At 35.8% G+C, this 20,864-nt stretch overlaps 1 protein-coding gene and 1 pseudogene across 35 annotated transcripts in view; one reads left to right on the top strand and one right to left on the bottom strand.

The window, feature by feature from the left end:
- Window positions 1-20,864, top strand: part of EPB41 (erythrocyte membrane protein band 4.1) — a 197,894-nt gene that overhangs the window by 88,445 nt on the left and 88,585 nt on the right. For all 35 annotated transcript variants that reach the window (XR_012130088.1, XM_073233492.1, XM_073233493.1 and 32 more), the window contains exon 5: window positions 11,572-11,614. Coding sequence is in view for 34 of the 35 variants with exons in the window: in XM_073233492.1 (XP_073089593.1) it covers window positions 11,572-11,614 (43 nt within the window). In the remaining variant the exon portion in view is untranslated. The remainder of the gene's footprint in view (window positions 1-11,571; window positions 11,615-20,864) is intronic.
- Window positions 5-11,565, bottom strand: LOC140848859 (obg-like ATPase 1 pseudogene; annotated as a pseudogene).

Below are 20,864 nucleotides of genomic sequence, written 5' to 3' on the forward strand. Positions count from 1 at the left end.
GAGAAGACGGCTTGTGATGTAAGAAGCTGATAAAATATTTGTTTTAATTCTTTTACTGTTAACAATGTATTTATGCCTACCTCTCCAAGACATGGTATACTTAGAGTTTTTCTATCTATTCTTGTTTCTCAGATTTTCCCTCTAGAGTGAACATACTAAAGAAAAGACCATTTCTGCTGTCTTCTTTCATCATCTGGAGAAAGTATCTCCAGTATGTTTTTAAAAGACAGGGAAAGTACAGAATTATGATGTACTGATTAGCAAGTAGATACCAATAACTTCATGTATTACACAATTAATATTGTATCTAATATGTTGGGGGTTCATAAAATTTGACGAATAGATGTTCTGTCTATATTATGTTTATAGGATAATTATGATGTATAGTTCTATTATATCTGAGAGTAACATTACAAAAGAGAATAAAGTCCTAATATTACTTAAACAGCCATACAATGAATCTGACATTTTCTTCCATGCTGAAAGGAAGCTAGTTGTTGACTTTTGAAGGAAGTAAAAGAAAGGGAGCATGGAGGAATGAAGAAAGGTTAAAAGTCAGGTACTTACTTCAGAAAATATAAATTATTTCCTGGGTCGATTAGCTGAAAATCACAAATATTTAGCTTAAAATCTAATGATGAAAACTTTGGTTTGATAACTATTTACAGGTATTATATTAGATGACTTGCATACAGCTGTGAACAAGGTAGAGCTGGTGCCTGCCCTCTGGAGCTTACAGTTTAGTGTGATGAGTGTTATACAAAAAGGAAGTACATCTTCACTGGGGCAGTGATGCCTTAGCTAAGACCTGAGGAATAAAATGGGCAAGTAAAGTGGAGCCAGAATGGCGCATGTGAAAAGAACTGGAGTTGAGAGACTGGCATTTGAGGAACTCAGAGCCATCTAGCCTGGCTAAATATAAGGAGTGAGAAACAGAGTAATAAATGAATCTGGAGAGCTATACAGGGACCAGGTCATGTAGAGAGAGTCTTGTATATAGTGTCTTCAAGCTATTTTAGTTGGTTTTCTCCAAGATGATTTATATTTATTAAGAAAAATTGAGGGGCAGCAGCCTTTAACAACTGCAAACTCTATGATTGGGTTGAGTTAGATAATGCAAACTAGAAGATACGATTATCCTTTGCCTAAATAAAATCTATTTGCAGAAATATTTATAGTTACCTACTAGTGTGCAACAGTTTGTTCCTTCTGTGAATGACTGTTGATTCAAACAGAACCGTGTCTACCAGCACAGTTAATACTGTTCGTTAAGAACTTAACCTCTACTTTGTTTCCTTAAAGGCTCAAACCAACTTGTACTGAAGCCTCTAATTTCATTAGTAAGAGAAGATTGAAAGTAATAAAAAACAAAATGATACCCCTAAAACCATAGTGAAAAACTTTCATCATCTGTGAGCTAGAAAGTTCTCCCATGAAGCAAGGAAAATACTCTGAAAAGTACTTTGTGTTATATAAGTTCAGGGAGATAAAATTTAATGTTTTTATATTGTGGGGGGAAAAACAAGGTTGATTTGAGAATGCTTGAATTTGGCATGTAAATAAGGTCACTGAGTATTTACTTGTCTAATATAATTGGAAATAATTTTTCTATGAATCAAGCATACTTAAAACTTTTAGAAGCTGGTTCATCTTAAAGACATTCCACAAACGAAATTCATTCCACTTGCAGGTGAGCTTCCACACTGGTATACAAATTTTCAGTTGTTTTGAAAACTTTTCACCGTTGTTGGTGCCATCCATACTTTGTCCTGTCAGCAAGTTTTATGCCCTTCATAGTACCTTTCACTATCTTATTTTTTTAACAAGCAAATATTAAATTGCCTTGTTTATATTCATTTATGTATTTAGGTGTAAAGCATTTTTAGAAGTGCCTAATATAAAAGCTGAATATCACAAAGTACAAACTTGGGTATGTAAGAAAGGGTATTATTATCCCTCTTTGATAAAGTACTTCTGGAAAAGCATAGCTGATGTCTCTGAATCATAATTTAGCCTCAACTTCCCTGATAGTTTATAAAAGCCCTTTCTGTGGAGTCAGTGGACAAATGAATCCTGGACAGTATAGGGCTTCTCTAGTCAAAGCATCTGACAGGTCTGTAGCATGGGCCAGATTCTTACAGGATATTCAGAAGGAACATGGTCAGGGCAATGGGCTGTTCTGTATTTTTGGCTTCTAAATTCTTCATGGTCAACTTCCAGCTCTCAGAAATAGGTCAAAGCAGAGTTTTTCTTTGAGTTAAAATGAGGGTGTTTAGCTGATCGAGGAAGTAGGGCATAGAAGGGAGGACAGGAACTTCATTAGCATGTGGCCCAAGCAAATCTTGTACAAAAATGAGGCTGGGAAAGACTTACCTTTGCATTGTCAGGTTAAAGGCCAAAGCAGTAGCAAAGCCATCATGTTGTTCACAATCCTTCCTCAAGATGCTGTCTCTTGAGTCATGCTTCTCCAGTCTGGATGGGCTTCTTTCTCTGTCAGGTACATAGCCGTCCCTGGTATTTCCCATCACCGTTACCCTGGGGATTTGCTTTGCTTCTCTCCTGTTGCTTTTATTCTAGCTCCCTTTGTGTTTTGATAGAGCAATTTTTCTCAGGAATGGTACATGGGATACAATCTTTCTGAGACAGTACATGTCTGAGAAATATCTTTATTCCATTTTTACATTTGGTTGTTAATTTGCTTGGGCAAAGGATGTTAGGCTTAAAATTATTTGCTTTCATAATTTTGAAGGCAGGTTCAATTGTCCTCTAGCTTCCAATGTTGCTCTGAGAAGGCCAAACCCATTCTGATTCTTGATCCTTGTATGACCTTTGCTCTCTCTCTACTGCTGTAGAATCAAGCTAGTAGATTCTTCCTTCCTTCCTTCCCTTTTTTTTTTGACTGGGGTTCTTTAGGGTTCTGAGGTTCACAGTGACGCATCTTGGTGTGGATCGATCATCATCCATTGTTCTGGGCCCATGCCCGTATTTACTGGACTGTGATTTCCTAAAAGATGTCCTTCCTACAATGTTGCCTGGCTTGAGTATGGTAGGCATTCAATAAATCATATTGAAAGAGTGAGACATATTATCACACTTCGGAAAATAGCTTTGCCACTTAGTATTTTGAGTTAGGTAAGTTACCTCTCTTTTCTCATTGATAAAATGAGAATGATAATGAGATAGTCTATATAAAAGCATGTAGAATGGTTGCTGGCATGTAGGAAGCACTCAATAAAAAGTACGTATTATCATTGTCATTATGATAGTATTATTTTAAAATGAAACTACCAACTAACCAAAGTCGTTGCTTAAAAAATTTAGATTTGTGTGTCATAATCTAGAGGTGTATTCTGGAGCATCCTTCACATTGAATAACCTACCTGGATCTTTTGTCAGGTAGGGTATGTTGGAGAACAGCATACCTTTTACTTACAATTGATGTATCCAGCTAGATTATTTGACCTCATATTAGTTATCATTCTCAAGTATCTACTGTCAATAAGCCAAATACTCTCTCTGAAAGTATATAGATATTCGTGAGATGATTAATTCTGTAAAGCAATTTTTGTTAGTCATTTATCTAAGTTTTCTGTCATTCTGAAAACACAAAGGACATTAGACCAAAAAGGCTCTTGGAGCTAATCCCCCTCATTTTAGAGGTGAGAAAAATGAGGCATATAAAGGCAGGGGGGCTTCCTCCAAAGCTACACAGTCACTTCATTTCTGAAATTCCTTACCTGCTGCCCATTTCCAAGTGATTTTCTTCTTCAGCTTTTTATTCCTCTTTCCTTGATCTTCACATTTTATCTCTGTTTCTCATCTTTTTTCTACTTACAGAAATAATGTGAACCACAATATAAACAGAAGTAAATATTTTATCCTCTTTCCATTCCTAGACTCAGATGTGTATAAAGATACATCCTTTATATATGTAACTTTGTTCCTTAAGAGCTTCTGGATCTGTGTGTTTTATCTGTAGACAGTTGCGTATCTTTAACAGGGAGGCAAGTTAATTGAATTGACTTTTTCCTCACATGGAATGGCTGACTTGCTCTCTTTCCCTACTGGCTGTGTGATAATAGGCCTATTGCCAGACTGAGTCTGGCAAGAGAAGAGGAAAAACAGAAAGCAAACTTTATATATATAGCCCTGCTGAGAGAATTATTACCACTATGAATCAGTTATTTGACTTAAATAGTTGCTTCCTACATTTTATTCCTACTTAGAGAATTATTTATGAATGAATCAAGGATTTTTTTCCCTTGGAGGAAAAGTCACCCACATTAATTCCTAGTCCCCATCCCCAAATTCCTTCTTTAAACAAAAAAACTTGAGCACTTTTGACAAATACTGAAAATTTTAAATAAGAAGTTCATTCAGTTCAATAGTATATGGTCTTCTTTTTCCTTTCTTCCATTTTCTGTGTGGATGACTTTTCTTATCTTAGGAGTCAGATAATCAACCCTAAAAAGATCATTGGCTTATAGCGAGGAGTTTTCACCCTGCAAAGGCAAATAGCAAACACCAGTGGAATGAATATTGAAGGAGGAGTGTGAGGTATTTAGTTTATAGTCATCTGAAAGGATGGATTATTTTGCTTTGATTCATGACTGGCTTTGAAGGCTAGTGCTAGTAATGATTGTATCTTTATTGCCTGGTAAATTAGACTAAAATAAATTTTATAAACATTTGATGTATTTTTTTTCTTTTATACAACAATGGTAGTACACAGAGCAGTCATAGTACAACTCCTTTTGGGTTCAAGACCCGATTCCAATGTAAATGTGTGTGGGAGGAGGTCTTCCCACGCACAACACCAAGCAATTCTCGAACACCAGGAGGGTGTCGGAGAACTCAATTTTGATGCTATCTGGAGACAGCCCCAGATTCACTAGGTTAAGGGCTACCTCCTACAAGACTGCCGTCTACCCCTGACTTGAGACTCAGATACCAGTCTCAAGCCCCAGGCTGTCATTTGTGCTTCTGACCAACCAGCTACAGTTTGGAGGTTCCCACAACCTCCCCTTTTGGTTTGATTAATTTGCTAGAGTGGCTCACAGAACTCAGGAAAACATTTAGGTTTACCAGTTTAATAAAGGATATATACTGTAAAGGATACAAGTTAATAGCCAGATGGAGAGATACATAGGGTTAGGTCCCAAATAAAGGACCCTCTATCCTTGTGGAACTTGGGGCCTGGTTTGGTGGCACATGGAAACTTTCCCGAAGAGTGAAAGCTTTCTCGGACAGAGAAGCAGGATCTAAGAGAGCGGTATGCACCACTGGGGTTTTTGTGAGGGCTTCATTGCATAGTCATGATTGATTAAATCATTGGCCTTTGGCTGATTCAACCTCCAGTGCCTGCCCTTGGGTGGGGCCCAGAAGGCTCTCATTAACATGACAAGACACCTATTTCACCTTTAAGGCGCTGAAGTGTTTTCAGGAACTGGATGAAGACCAATATACCTTGGAAATACGAGTTTGATCATCTGAAGGACCCAATACGTATTTCTTGTGACTTACTATCACACTTAGAGAGGAGGGAGACTGCATTTGGGATCTTGTCTTTCACTAGGAAGATTTGAGTTGACATCTCCAGTGGATTTAAATGTGAGTTTTTTTAACACTGACAGAATGAGACCTGGAATTACCTGCACTAAATGTATTACTTGGAGTAGACATGTCTTGGAGCAGTGACTTAAAGTCAACATACAAACAGGAACATAAGCAATGGTTATTCCTTGAGTTAAGGAAGACAGACTTGTGGAGCTTTTAAGTATGTTTTTTACCTCAAAAAACAAGGATTTATGTAAATCACATGTATGACCTCCAGAAAAGGGTAGCTGGTGGCCAACTCAGGGCATGTTTTCTTTTAGAACATTATCATCTGAAGTTGTAATTGCTGCAGAAGATATGAAAAGTTCCTATCCATTTTATCTCCTTAAATGCTATTACCTTAGTTGAAACTTTATCATTTCTATCCTGGCTTATTCAGATTTCTTCAATCAGTCAGTCAGTCATCAAACATTTATTGAGTACATAGCATTGGCCTTGTTCTGGGCAGAGCTGTAAAAGACAGCTTCTTTCCTCAGGACTCCCAGAGTGACTAGGGGATGGCAGTAAGATGGACACCCACATAGAAAGGGTTTTCTGCAGAAGGTAACCTAAGATATAAATTATGAGAGATAGGAATCTTCCAGATGAAGAAGTGTGGTTAGAGTATTCTAAGTGAAAGGACCAGCATGTCAGAAGGTATTTTAAAATAGACCAACACATGTGAGACCTGTAGTTCTCGGTTGAATGAGTGGAGAAATCTATCAGGGTTGCTGCTCTTCATATCTCTATATTATTTTGAAACTTTTTTTTAATGCTTGAGAAGGAATGCAATTCTTTTTAAAGCCCAAACTTAAATTCTGTTTATTTTAAATGCTAAATATTTAAATTTAAATTTAAATGTTAATTTATTTAACTCACAAGATGTGATTGGCAAAACATATTCTTGAAAGGGAATCCTCGCAACTGAAATTATTCAAGTAGAAAATAGATCATCCAGAACTGCTATTTTAGGGGGCATCTCAAGATTCCTACTAAAATACAATTGTATAAGTTTGTCCTCACAATATTTTGTTGTTTTATAAATTAATTCCTGCCTATGACCTCTTTCTCCTCCCCTTCACTACCAAAACTCCATGGGAAATTAGTTTGCACATAACTATCTTTATTTCCTCACTGCCTGTTAGTATAACATTATGCAGGAAAGTGTATAAATTATACATGTGTATCTCAAAGAATTTTTACAAAATAAACTCATCTGTGTAAATACCCTCCCACGCTCAAAAAATTAACATTACCAACACTCTTTGATTCATGACTGGCTTTGTAGAACCCCCCTTTGTGCTCCCTCCCAGCCACTACTCCCAACTCCTAATGGTCATTATTCCTACCCTACCCCGTCAGATGTAACAGATGTCTTCCTGATATGTATCACCATCAGTTAGTTTTTGCCTGTTTTAAACTGTACTGTATAAATGAAATCATGTGTTCTCTTAGCTCTGGCTTTTATTTCATTCGGTATTGTGTGTTTGAGATTCATCCATGTTGTAAGTAGCAGTAATTCATTTTCATTTCTGAATAATAGTTCATTGTTTATGCCATACTCTGTTTATGCATTCTACTGTTGATGGACACTGGGCTTGTGTATAGTTTAGGACTTTTCTGAATGCTGCTGCTAGGAACATTCTTGTACATGTCTTTTAGTGCCTGTCTTGTCATACACATTTCTGTAGGTATATTCCTAGGAATAAAATTGCTGGGTTACAGAGAATGCATTATGTTTGATTTTAAAGATAGTGTCAAACTGGTGTTACCAGTTGACACCTCCCCTGCACTGACTGAGAGTTCCAGCTGTGCCACATCCTCACCTGTACTTGGTATAGAACTCAAGCATTTTGACTTCTATGCATCGCTGCTGAAACTAGTTTTGCCAAGATAAAGCTGAGAGTTTTTCATCTTCCTGTTACTTGTTCATTTTGCAGCATTGATGATCTTGTCTAAAAATCCCTGAAACTTTCTTTCCTTTGGGTTCTGTGATACCAGTTTTGCTGTTCTCCAACCACTTCCGTCACTCTCTCTCAGTTTACTTCTCAGTTTTGTCTTTTCTCAATCCTTTAAATGCAAGTGTTCCCCAAAAGTCTTCCTTTGGTTTCTTTCTTTTCACTCTACTGTATGTTCCCTGGGTGATTTTTTGTTTTGTTTTGTTTTGTCAAATGTTTTATTGAGTGTGGACATCTGGAGTACTGTAAAACATGCATTCTCTGTAGATTCAAAATGGAGCGAGCCACATAGTCCTCACTGTCAAATGTGTCAGGCTTGGCATACATGATGGAGATTAATGAAGTATCATGAGAGTAAGATGGTTCCTGAAAAGCTTCTACAATTTAGAGTAGGGTCTTAATCACATGAAAAGCAAAGCTGTTCACATTTAGTGAACTTGCATTTTATTGGAGATACACATTAATTTTAAAACAAATTTAAAAAATTCTTTTTGTAGATGATTCCCATCACCCCAACTTTATTTGTCCCTTCAGTTTTCAGAAATTTTAATTAAAAAAAAAAATCATATGCCTTTTGGAAGTTGTATGTTTATCTGAGGAATAACTAAAATTTATTTCTTCTTTGGTTGCTGAGGTGTATTAAATTTAAAGAAGATAATATTTCCATCTTCAACAATGTAATCTCTGCCTTGTTGTCTGTATTTTCCAGTAGCCTTGACCACATTTTCAGAATCTTCTTCTTTAAAATCTTCATATTTCATCACTTCAGCCATAATGAATCCTTTTTCAAAATCTGTGTGAATCTTTCCTGCAGCTTGATGAGCCTTTGTCTCTTTCCTGATCGTCCATGCACGCACTTCATCTGGGCTTGCAGTGAGAAAGTATTCTAGTTGGAGTGCTGCAAACCCGGCCTTAATAATCTTTGGCAAAGCGCTTTGTGTATGTTCACTTCCAGATACTTCTGTCTCTCCTCAGCACTCAGTTTTTGCAGTTTGAGTTCCAAAGCCCCACTAAAAGGAATGACCAAGGTACCTGGGTCACACTTGTCCACCTACTCTTTCATTTTTATCAACCAATTGTTTTTCTTCCTAATGTAGTGTTTCTCAGAAAGATTAACCAAGTAGACCACTGGTTTTGAAATCAGAAATAAGTTTTTATTCAACACTTCAATCTCTTTGTCATTCCAGTCATGTTAGAAGGGAACAGGTTTCTTTTGATCTCTAACCCAGGATTTGACTTTGCACATTATGTCATATTCAGGTTTTAGTTTTTTATCTCCTTCCTCCTCTCACAGGCACTTTTTCTAGTTTATCTATAATGAGCCCAATCATTTTCTCATCTTTAAGGTGATGTTTTTCATGTATTATTTCAACATCTCAAATAGGATCTGTACTTCCTTCAACATGTGTGATCATCTTCAAAAGCATATGGTAAATGAAAGATTCCATCATAGGCACTAATGTGAGAGAAAAAGGCACTTCCCAGGCTTTGCCCATTATGAGGTCCTTTCACAAGGCCAGCATTATCCACTACATTTAAAAAGGCAGAAATTTTGCTTGCTGGTTTGTGGTACTGGCAAAGGAAGTCCAATGTTTCATCCAGCACAGGTACTCTGCTTTCATTAGGATCAACAGTGCAGAATGGGAAGTTTTCTGCAGAGGCCTGACTATTGGTTAATACACTGAAGAAGGTAGACTTCCCAGCATTTGGTAATCCAACAATACCAATTTCCAAGGAGGTTCCAAATCTTCCAGTGATTGGGGGTGCTTTAATTCCATCACCTCCCTTTTTGGGGGGCATCGTGCTTGGGGTGGGTGATGACAGGGTCCCAGCGGCAGCAGGAGACAAGGCCTGCTGGCAGCGGGAGGCGGGGAAGGAGGAGGAGAGAGCACTGGCCCGGACCCTCCACCGAGCTGCACGCACCAAGGTGGCAGCGGAGCGGGCGGGCCTCCCTGGGTGATTTTTATCTACTTAATAGTTTCATCTATCATCTATATGGAAAAGTGCCCCAGTTTTTTATCTCCAATCCAGCTGTCTCTTTTGAGTGTCAGACCTGCTTATCCAGCTACCTGTTGAAATGTTCTACTTGGATATCCAGATACCATAAATATATATCTATATTAATGCACCACAATTATTTATTCTACTATTGATGGACATTTGGGTTGTTTATAGTTTTTTCTATTTTTTTCTTCTTCATGAAAATCTGTTGTTTTCCTACATTTCCTATTGCAATGAACAGTACCACAGTTAACCAAGCCAGCAACTTGGGAATTATCCTTTACCATTATATCTTACCAACTCACATCATCAGCCCACCCTCCCCCATACACCATCTACTCAGTCATAGCTCTTAACTGTCTTTCTTCTCTATCCCATAGACATTATCCTGTCAGGCCCTTTTGATTATCAGTATCAGTACAATATATTGAGGACTGGCTATGTGTTTTTTATATGTATCAAATGATTTAATATACAATAACTGTGAGGAGGATAGTTTTATCCCAATTTTATATATGAGAAAATTGGTGGTATTCTAGCCCCAGAGTCATAGAATGGCTTATGGAATCCCTGTAAAGAACTTAGCAGCTTCAGGTAACCTTCGGAGATTTCTCTTAAACATAATGTAAAATATAGAGTTGCCTTATGGTGGGAAGATGTTCATGCCGAAGTAGATCAATTGGTGCTTTTAAAGTCGTCCTTTGCCTTTGGACCTACAATTTAAGGTTCTTTAGTATTAATGAGAGGTGAAGATTACTACCTTTCTGACAGGGCTTAAGCAATTGTCTGCTTAGTTTTTATGCTAAAAAACAATTTTGTATTAAGTAGTATTTTTAAACATATATTTCTTAATATTCTGTGTTAGTTGCAGGGGGCAGGGAAAGTAAAAAGAGAAATCAGTTCTCTTGTGTTTCTTGTCTGTGGTGTTAACTATATGCAGCAGTTAAATTAGTAAATAATTAAATGTGAGATTGCATTCCAGCCCGTTCTTTGGGTAGGGCAAATGGGATGCTCACCCTGTGCTTTTTGCCCTTGTTGGTAAAGGGTGAGGAGGGGGCATCTTACTCCCCTTTTTCTAAATACCACTAAAATTCAATTTTAAATCTTTTGGAGGAGAGCATAGGAAGGAATTGGGAGGAGCATGAGAAGGACTTGTGGGATGCTGGTAATATTAAACTTATATGTCCACTTTGATAATGTATGGGTCTTTATACTTTATATTTTATGTACTTTTCTACATTTCTCATATCAATAAAAATATTTTAAACAGTTCAGTTTAGAAATTCCTGTATTTAAACATTTCCTAAGAGCCTATGAAAGATGTTAATGGTGAGGCTCCTTTTAAGTGCCATTATTTTGCACTGTCCACCACAGGTTGAGAACTCCTGCCCTAGTGGGGTGCAGACTCCTTAAGTGGGTTTGGGAACAGTGAAGGGAGTAGGCAAGAGTAGTCAGGGAAAACAAAGTGGTCATTCGTTCAGTAAACATTAACTGAGTACAAACCATGTGTCAGATGCTGGCTGACAGAAAACTTAAATGAGACCTGACGTCACAGTTGGGAAAAATAAGATCTGGGTGATGTCAAAAAATCTTGGTTATTGATTTTCACTAGTCTTTACAGAATTAAAAAAACAAACAAGTACTATGTAGCATTTCTTATTTACTAAGAGGTTTGCAGATAATAACTCATTTGGTCTTCACAGTAACTGTGAGATAAGCACTACTACTACTACTACTACTTTCACATTTTAATTTCCTCTAATAAATGAGGAAACGGAGGTACAGAGATGCCTAAAGTCACTCAGCTTGGAAGTAGTGGAGTGAGGATTCAAGCCCCACTATCTGGTTTCCTATTTCTCTGCTCAAAATCACTATGCTTTGTGAAATTAATGCAGAGAATATCTGTAGTAGGTTGACCTGGAGGCACTATTTGAAGATGGTCAGTAATCCTACTTTTGGTACTCTGTGGTTTATGTGTTTTGGAGCTCTGTGTGAGTGCCTTTTCTTCTTTTTACAGACATGGCTGGATTCTGCCAAAGAAATAAAAAAGCAGGTTCGTGGTAAGTGACTATAGCCCTTTTTATAGTTTGTTCTTTCTTTTAGTAGGTCAGAATTTCCATTTTCTGGCTGTGAGTCGCTCGCTGTAGAATACTGACTGTGGCAGATGACTTTCAAATTGAGATAAAGCCTTCCCCTGGAATGGAGGAGATTCTGTAATAGGAAGATACAGCAGAGGGAGACACTGTTGAGATATAGGTCAGATCTTGATGATTCTTTTTACAACGAGGCATAGGTGGGGAAGATAGGGTGGTTGAGAGATGAGAAGGTGGAAGAGAAAAAAGATGAGGAGAGAAAAAGGATATGGAAATCTATTCTCCAAATGGTAGTGATTGAAATTGTAGCAGCCTACAATTAGGAGTTTGCTGCCTGATCCTGTTCCTTTTAATTTGTTCTGGACTGTTATGTCCTAACCATTACCACATTTTCTTCTCTATAGTTCTCTTGTCTGTTTTCAACACTTTTCTTCCAAATGAAGTATAAGGAATATGGGAGGAAAAAAAAAAAAAGAATGGAAGTATGAGAATTCTTTGCCGATGACCAGTCTGGCATTGTGGCTTTCTCCTAGTTCCAGGCCTGCTAGTATCTGTCACTGTTGCACATGCTGTTCAGATTGGTGTCCTGGGATAAATACTTATAGGTAGGAAAAAGTATAGGTTAATGTATTTTGTAGGCCTAGGCCCAGTGGGCTGGCTTAGGGAGAGAGACTTTTTCTAGATGTCATTTTAGTTTATTTTTGAGGAAACAAGGAACTGCAATAGATGTCACTCATCATGATTAATAAATTTTAACAGTATAACCTGAAAGCAGATTTTATTTTTCATTTGTTTCTTAAGAGAAAACACTTGTTATGGTGAAATGTTTCCCTTTAGACCCTATTTATAATATATATTTAAGATAAATAAAATACTCCTTTGAATCGGCAGCTCTCCATATTTGCTCCCTGCCTATAAATTCTTGTTGTAAAATATGTCAGAGTAAAAAGTATCAAAAAAGTATTTGAGACATGACAAGAAAAACATAACTCCAATCCTCTTTCAGTGAAAATACTTTCAATATTTAATATTATTCAGGTACAAATGATTGTACAAGAAGAGTTTTTAGAAAGAAAAGTTAAAACAATTTATGATGAATGGAGAAGAATATATAGTAGATTATCTTCTTAGCTAATACAAAAATCTCCTGCTAAGAAAAAGAACCAAAATTTTTGAAATTTTTTAATAAAAAAAAAACCCTTCCTTCAACTTGGGAAAGAAAAGCCATGTCTATCACACAAAGCTTAATAGGGAATCAATGTAAATATTTCATTAATTCAAAGAGAAGATTGACATTTATCTATTTCAAATATTTAAAAATACATACATTTTTCATAACATGAGTAATATATATCCACTGTGAAAAATTTAAACATTATGGAAATACATTATGGAAAAAGTAAAAGGTCCCTAAATTGTATCTTTCAGATATAAACACTGTTAAATTGTTACATCTGCAAAATTTTTTTCTAGGCATATATAAATTTTGCTTTTCAAAAATGCTATTATGCTTATCCACAGGGGATACATTTCAGACATCCAAGTGGATGCCTAAAACTGTGGGTAGTACTGAACCCTATATTTTTTCCTGTACATACATATCTTTGAAAAAATTTACAAAGTAGGCACAGTGAGAGATTAACAACAACAGTAATAAAATAAAACAATTATAACAGTATACTGCAATAAAAGTTGTGTGAATGTGCTTCCTTGCTCTCAAAATGTCTTATTGTACTGTACTTACCCTTCTTATGATGATAAACTGTCTACATGATGAGATGAAGTGAGGTGGATGACATTGGCATTGTGTTGTAGTGTTAGGCTACTGTTGACCTTCTGACAATACGTCAGGAGAATTGTGTGCTTTTGGACCACAGTTGACCACACATAACTGAAACCACAGAAAGCAAAAGCGCGGATAATAGGAAACTACTGTACATTGTTATGTATTGCATATTGCATTGTATTATGTATCATGCTATATGTAGTTTGAATTAAAAAAAATAGGTGATATAAATATGTGGTATAAAACTTGAATATACAGATGAATATAGTACAAAGTAAAGCTCCCTTCTACTCTTGTCTCTTTGATTTCTTGTGTTCTTTCCAGAGATGTTCTAAATGTATTTAGATACCCACACACATTTTAATATAAATATGTATTTAATACTATATAGTTTATGTATTTATATAAATATGTAATTTTAGTATGTATATTTAATATAAATATGTATGTTTTTAGTACATTTAATATAAATCTGCATCTAATCTCTTTTATTTAGCATAATTTTGAGTACTCTTCATATCGATATATAAAAATTTATTTAATTTTTAATTTTTTCAAGCCCATCACCTTAACCACTTGGCCACGACTACCTTAATTTTTTATTTTTAAAAATTACATATGTATACTATGTATCACTATAATATATATATACATATATATAACTAGTCCTTTTGGTGGACATTTTAGGTTAATCTCAATACTTTGGTATTACAAACAAGGTTGTAATAGAAATAGAAAAATATAGAGGCTAATGTAAGAAATACCTATCATGTACACATCATTCAGAATTACCATGTATTAACATCTTTATTTTAAAATAAAACAGTACAGGTAAAGTTTGCCTCTTGTTTTCCTCCTGTGCCCACCCCCTTCTTTTCCTATCCTTAGAAATTTATTTTCATGAATTTGGGGTAATTTGTGTTTTGTATTTTTCCTTCATGTATCCATACCCATATACAATATATAGTATTGCTTTGTCTATTTTTTAAAGATTTCCCATAGACCCAACTTTATCCATTTGAACCTTCTTCTGAGGTTTATCTCTCTCTTTCCTCCCAACTTAATTTTTAAGTACCATTATTCCAAATAAGACATCTCCCCTATTGAGTCAGGCTAGCTACCTCCATCCTTTTCTGGACTAGTGCATATCAAAGGCAAGAAATCCTTATACTTTCTATCTATACTGCAAAATACTGGTATATAATTTATACAAACTGTATTTTAAAAATTGTATAGCTCAAGTATGCCCCTTCAAAATACATCCCCCTCTCCTTTCCTTGCAGAGATCACCACTGTCCTGAATTCTATATTAATAGTTCCTTGTGTTTTAAAAATGGTTTTCATAACCTATAAATAAATATCTAAAACTAATTTTTTTACCTCTTTGGACATCATATCTAAATTGAATTATACTTAATCATGTGTGACTTTCTTTTCTTACTAAATATAATTTTTGAAATCCAGTTGAAAACTTGACAAAACAATTCTTAATCTTTACTAAGAGTTTTTCCTTTTGTTCTGTTTCTTTTTTTTTGTATTTTATTTTGATATCATTAATGTACGATTACTTGAACAACATTATGGTTACTAGACTCCCCCTATTATCAAGTCCTCCCCACATACCCCATTACAGTCACTGTCCATCAGCATAGTAAGATGTTGTAGAATCATTACTCGTCTTCTCTGTATGTACTGCCTTTCCCATTCCCACCCCCCCTACATTATGTGTGCTAATCGTAATGCCCCATTTCCCCCCTTATCCCTTCCTTCCCACCCATCCTCCCCAGTCCCTTTCCCTTTGTTCCATTCTTGGGTTCTGTGAATCTGCTGCTGTTTTGTTCCTTCACTTTTTTCTTTGTTGTTATACTCCACAGGTGAGTGAAATCATTTGATACTTGTCTTTCTCGGCCTGGCTTATTTCACTGAGCATACCCTCTAGCTCCATCCATATTGTTGCAAATGGTAGGATTTGTTTTCTTCTTATGGCTGAATAATATTCCATTGTGTATATATACCACCTCTTCTTTATCCATTCATCGACTGATGGACACTTAGGTTGCTTCCATTTCTTGGCTATTGTAAATAGTGCTGCGATAAACTTAGGAGTGCATATGTCTTTTTCAAACTGGGCTGCTGCATTCTTAGGGTAAATTCCTAGGAGTGGAACTCCTGGGTCAAATGGTATTTTTATTTTGAGTTTTTTGAGGAACCTCCATACTGCTTTCCACAGTGGTTGAACTAGCTTACATCCCCACCAGCAGTGTAGGAGGGTTCCCTTTTCTCCACATCCTCGCCAGCATTTGTTGTTGTTTGTCTTTTGGGTGGTGGTGATCCTTACTGGTGTGAGGTGATATCTCATTGTGGTTTTAATTTGCATTTCTCTGATGATTAACGATGTGGAGCATCTTTTCATGTTCCTGTTGGCCATCTGAATTTCTTCTTTGGAGAAGTGTCTGTTCAGATCCTCTGCCCATTTTTTAGTTGGATTATTTGCTTTTTGTTTGTTGAGGTGCATGAGCTCTTTATACAATTTGGATGTCAACCCCTTATCGGCTATGTCATTTATGAATATATTCTCCCATACTGTAGGATGTCTTTTTGTTCTACTGATGGTATCTTTTGCTGTACAGAAGCTTTTTAGTTTGATGTAGTCCCACTTGTTCATTTTTGCTTTTGTTTCCCTTGTCCGGGGAGATATGCTCATGAAGAAGTTGCTCATGTTTATGTCCAAGAGATTTTTGCCTATATTTTTTTCTATGAGTTTTATGGTTTCATGACTTACATTCAGGTCTTTGATCCATTTTGAGTTTACTTTTTTGTACAGGGTTAGACAATAATCCAGTTTTCTCTTATATGTAGATGTCCAGTTTTGCCAACACCAGCTGTTGAAGAGGCTGTTATTTCCCCATTGTATGTCCATGGCTCCTTTATCGTATATTAATTGACCATATACACTTGGGTTTATATCTGGACTCTCTATTCAGTTCCTGGTCTATGGGTCTGTTCTTGTGCCAGTATCAAATTGTGTTGATTACTGTGGCTTTGTAGTAGAGCTTGAAGTCAGGGAGCATAATTCCCTCTGCTTTATTCTTCCTTCTCAGGATCGCTTTGGCTATTCAGGATCTTTTGTGGTTCCATATGAATTTTAGAACTATTTGCTCTAGTTCATTGAAAAATGCTGTACGTATTTTGATGGGGATTGCATTGAATCTGTAGATTGCTTTAGTCAGGATGGCCATTTTGATGATATTAATTGTTCCTAGACAAGAGCATGGGATGAAATTCCATTTATTAGTGTCCTCTTTAATTTCTCTTAAGAGTGTCCTGTAACATAGTGGATCTCTGGCAGTTTGCTGCATTGATGGACAGTGATTGCACTGGGGTATGGGTGGGGACTTGATAATATGGGTAAATGTAGTAACCACATTGTTTTTTCATGTGAAATCTTCATAAGTGTATATCAATCATACCTTAATAAAAAATTAAAAGAAAAAAAAGAAACTATGTAGAAATTGGTAAAGATAAAATAACTTGGATACAATTAGAGTTTCTAGTTACTGAAAAAAAAAAAGAGTGTCCCGTAGTTTTCAGGGTATAGATCTTTCAGTTCCTTGGTTAGGTTTATTTCTAGGTATTTTATTCTTTTTTATGCAATTGTGAATGGAATTGTTTTCCTGATTTCTCTTTCTGCTAGTTCATTGTTAGTGTATAGGAAAGCAACAGATTTCTGTGTATTAATTTTCTATCCTGCAACTTTGCTGAATTCAGATATTAGATCTAGTAGTTTTGGAGTGGATTCTTCAGGGTTTTTTATGTACAGTATCATGTTGTCTGCAAACAGGGACAGTTTGATTTCTTCCTTGCTAATCTGGATGCCTTTTATTTATTTGTGTTGTCTGATTGCCATGGTAGGACCTCCAGAACTATGTTGAATAAAAGTGGGGAGAGGGCATCCTTGTCTTGTTCCTGATCTTAAAGGAAAAGCTTTCAGCTTCTTGCTTTAATTATAATGTTGGCTGTGGGTTTGTCATATATGACCTTTATTATGTTGAGGTACTTGCCCTCTATACTGATTTTGTTGAGAGTTTTTATCATGAACGGATGTTGAATTTTGTCAAATGCTTTTCAGCATCTATGGAGATGGTCATGTTGTTTTTGTCCTTTTTGTTTATGTAGTGGATGATGTTAATGGATTTTTGAGTTGTACCATCCTTGCATCCCTGGGATAAAACCCACTTGATCATGATGGATGATCTTTTTGATGTATTTTTGAATTTGGTTTGCTAATATTTTGTTGAGTATTTTTGCATCTATGTTCATCAGGGATATTGGTCTGTAATTTTCTTTTTTTGTGGTGTTTTTGCCTCATTTTGGTATTAGAGTGATGTTGGCCTCATAGAATGAGTTTGGGAGTATTCCTTCCTCTTCTATTTTTTGGAAAACTTTAAGGAGGATGGGTATTAGGCCTTCACTAAATGTTTGATAAAATTTGGCAGTGAAACCATCTGGTCCAGAGGTTTTGTTCTTAGGTAGTTTTTTGATTACCAATTCAATTTCTTTGCTGGTAATTGGTCTATTCAGATTTTCTGTTTTTTTCTGGGTCAGCCTTGGAAGGTTGTATTTTTCTAGAAAGTTGTACATTTCTTCTAGGTTATCCAGTTTACCATATAGTTTTTCATAGTATTCCCTCATAATTCTTTGTATTTCTGTGTTGTCTATAGTGATTTTTCCTTTTTCATTCCTAATCCTGTTTATGTGTGTAGACTCTCTTTTTTTCTCTGAATAAGTCTGGCTAGGGTTTTATCTATTTTGTTTATTCTCTTGAAGAACCAGTTCCTGCTTTCATTGATTCTTTCTATTGTTTTATTCTTCTCAATTTTATTTATTTCTGCTTTAATCTTTATTATGTCCCTCCTTCTACTGACTTTGGTCCTCATTTGTTCTTCCTTTTCTAGTTTCATTAATTGTGAGTTTAGACTGTTAATTTGGGATTGTTCTTCTTTCCTGAGGTAGGCCTGTATTGCAGTGTATTTCTTAGCACAGCCTTTGCTGTGTCCCACAGATTTTGTGTTGTTGAATTATCATTGTCTCCAAATGAATTATCATTTGTCTCCATATATTGTTGGTCTCTGTTTTTATTTGGTCATCGATCCATTGATTATTTAGGAGCATGTTATTAAGCCTCCATGTGTTTGTGGGCTTTTTCGTTCTCTTTGTGTAATTTATTTCTAGTTTCATACCTTTGTGATCTGAGAATCTGGTTCATACAATTTCAATCTTGTTGAATTTACTGAGGTTCTTTTTGTGGCCTAGTATATGATCTATTCTGGAAAATGTTCCATGTGCACTTGAGAAGAATGTGTATCCCGTTACTTTTGGATGCAGTGTTCTGTAGATGTCTGTTAGGTTCATCAGTTCTAATAACGTTGTTCAGTGCCTCTGTCTCTTTACTTATTTTCTGTCAGGTTGATCTGTCCTTTGGAGTAAGTGGTGTGTTGACGCCTCCTAAAATGAATGCATTGCATTCTATTTCCCCCTTTAATTCTGTTAGTGTTTGTTTCACATATGTAGGTGATCCTGTGTTGGGTGCACAGATATTTATAATAGTTACATCCTCTTTTTGGACTGACCCCTTTATCATTATGTAATGTCCTTCTTTGTCTCTTGTTACTTTCTTTGTTTTGAAGTCTATTTTGTCTGATACAGGTACTGCAACTCCTGCTTTTTCTCCCTGTTAGTTACATGAAATATCTTTTTCCATCCCTTTACTTTCAGTCTGTGTATATTTCATTTTTCAAAATGCTGATTTTTGACCTGCTAAACTGATTTCACAATGGGTTGTGAAACATTAAAAAAACACTGATTTTGATATATACCTGAAAGTGGAATTGCTATATTATAGAGAATGTTTATTTTCAATTTTTTCAGATCCTGCCAAATTGCTCTCCTTTGAATGATTATAATAGTTTGTATCCCCACCAATAGTGTGAGAACTCCTAGTTTCCTGTGTTCTCAGAAGGTGGGATTTCTTTTTTCAATTATTAGTTAAAAAATTTTTTTTGATGTAGTTTCAGACATAACAGAAAAGTTAAAAGAATGGTACAAGGAATTCCTGGACACTCTCTAACCCAGATTCTTCAAATGTTAATATTTTACTACATTTCCCTTGTCTTCTTTTCTCTTTATCTGTACAGGCACACACACACATTTGTACAGGGCTTCTTTTCCGAACCATTTTAGAGTAAGTTGCATTAGAGCAGCACTATTCCCAGACACAAGGGGAAACAACTTATGTCCATCAATGGATAATGGCTAAACAATGTGGTATATCCATACAATGGAATATTATTCAGCCTTAAAAAGGAATGAAATACTGATACCTGCCACAGCATAGATGAACCTCAAAAGCATTCTAAGTAAAAGAATCAAACACAAAAGGCCACATGCTGTATGACTCCATTTGCTTGAAATTTCCAGAATAAGTTGTTCTGCAGAGATAGAAAGCAGATTAGTGCTTGCTGGGGGCTGGGGGTGTGCAGAAGGAGGGACTGCTTAATGATTACAGAGTCTCCTTTGGTAGTGATGAAAATGTTTTGACTAGATAGAGATGACAGTTGTATACCTTTGTGAATGTACTAAATGCCACTGAATTGTAGCACTATATGTAAAATTGTATACTCTAAAATGGCTAATATTGTGTGAATTTCACCTCAAAAACAAAAAAGTAAATTGCAGTCATGATACCTTTCCACCTCTAAATACTTCAGTTTGGATATCCTAATAACTAGGAATTTTCTTACATAACCATAATACAATTATTAAAAGCAGGAAATTAACATTGAAGCAATACTATAACCTGATGTCAGGTGTCCCAATAATACCCTTTATAGCAAAAGGAAGTCCACGGTGACACTGCATTTTAGTTGTCACATCTCTTTAGTTTTTTTGTAATCTGGAGCAGTTCCTGAGCCTTTGAAAATATAAAGTATCTTAGAGTATTTTATAACATTGATAGTTTTAAAGAATCCAGTCCAGTTCTTTTATAAGTGATGACTTTGAGTTTGTCTGATGTTTCTTCATGATACATGAATCTTCACGGTATGTACTTTTGGTAGGAATGTCACTAAAATGTTGCTGAGTTAGAAGGCAGACATTTTAATGTTAACATTTCCTAGAGCTTTTCCAGCCACCATTTTTTTCTTTTACTAAATATTCTAAGGTACTACTAATTATATGTATCATGTTTTAGAAATGGCCCCTGACTAAAGTTTAGCTTTAATATTTGTTGAATTTCAAGTGATTAACTTTTCTAGCCTCTCCATTGCTTTTAACCCTGGGCTTGCTCATAAAGAAATTGGATATCTTCCATAGCAGTATCTCAAACTTGTATCTCTTGGTTGAAGAAAAATAGGAACCAGAAGTTTGGGTTCC

This window comes from Manis javanica, chromosome 4 (genome assembly GCF_040802235.1).
Source record: "Manis javanica isolate MJ-LG chromosome 4, MJ_LKY, whole genome shotgun sequence".
Taxonomy (NCBI): domain Eukaryota; kingdom Metazoa; phylum Chordata; class Mammalia; order Pholidota; family Manidae; genus Manis; species Manis javanica.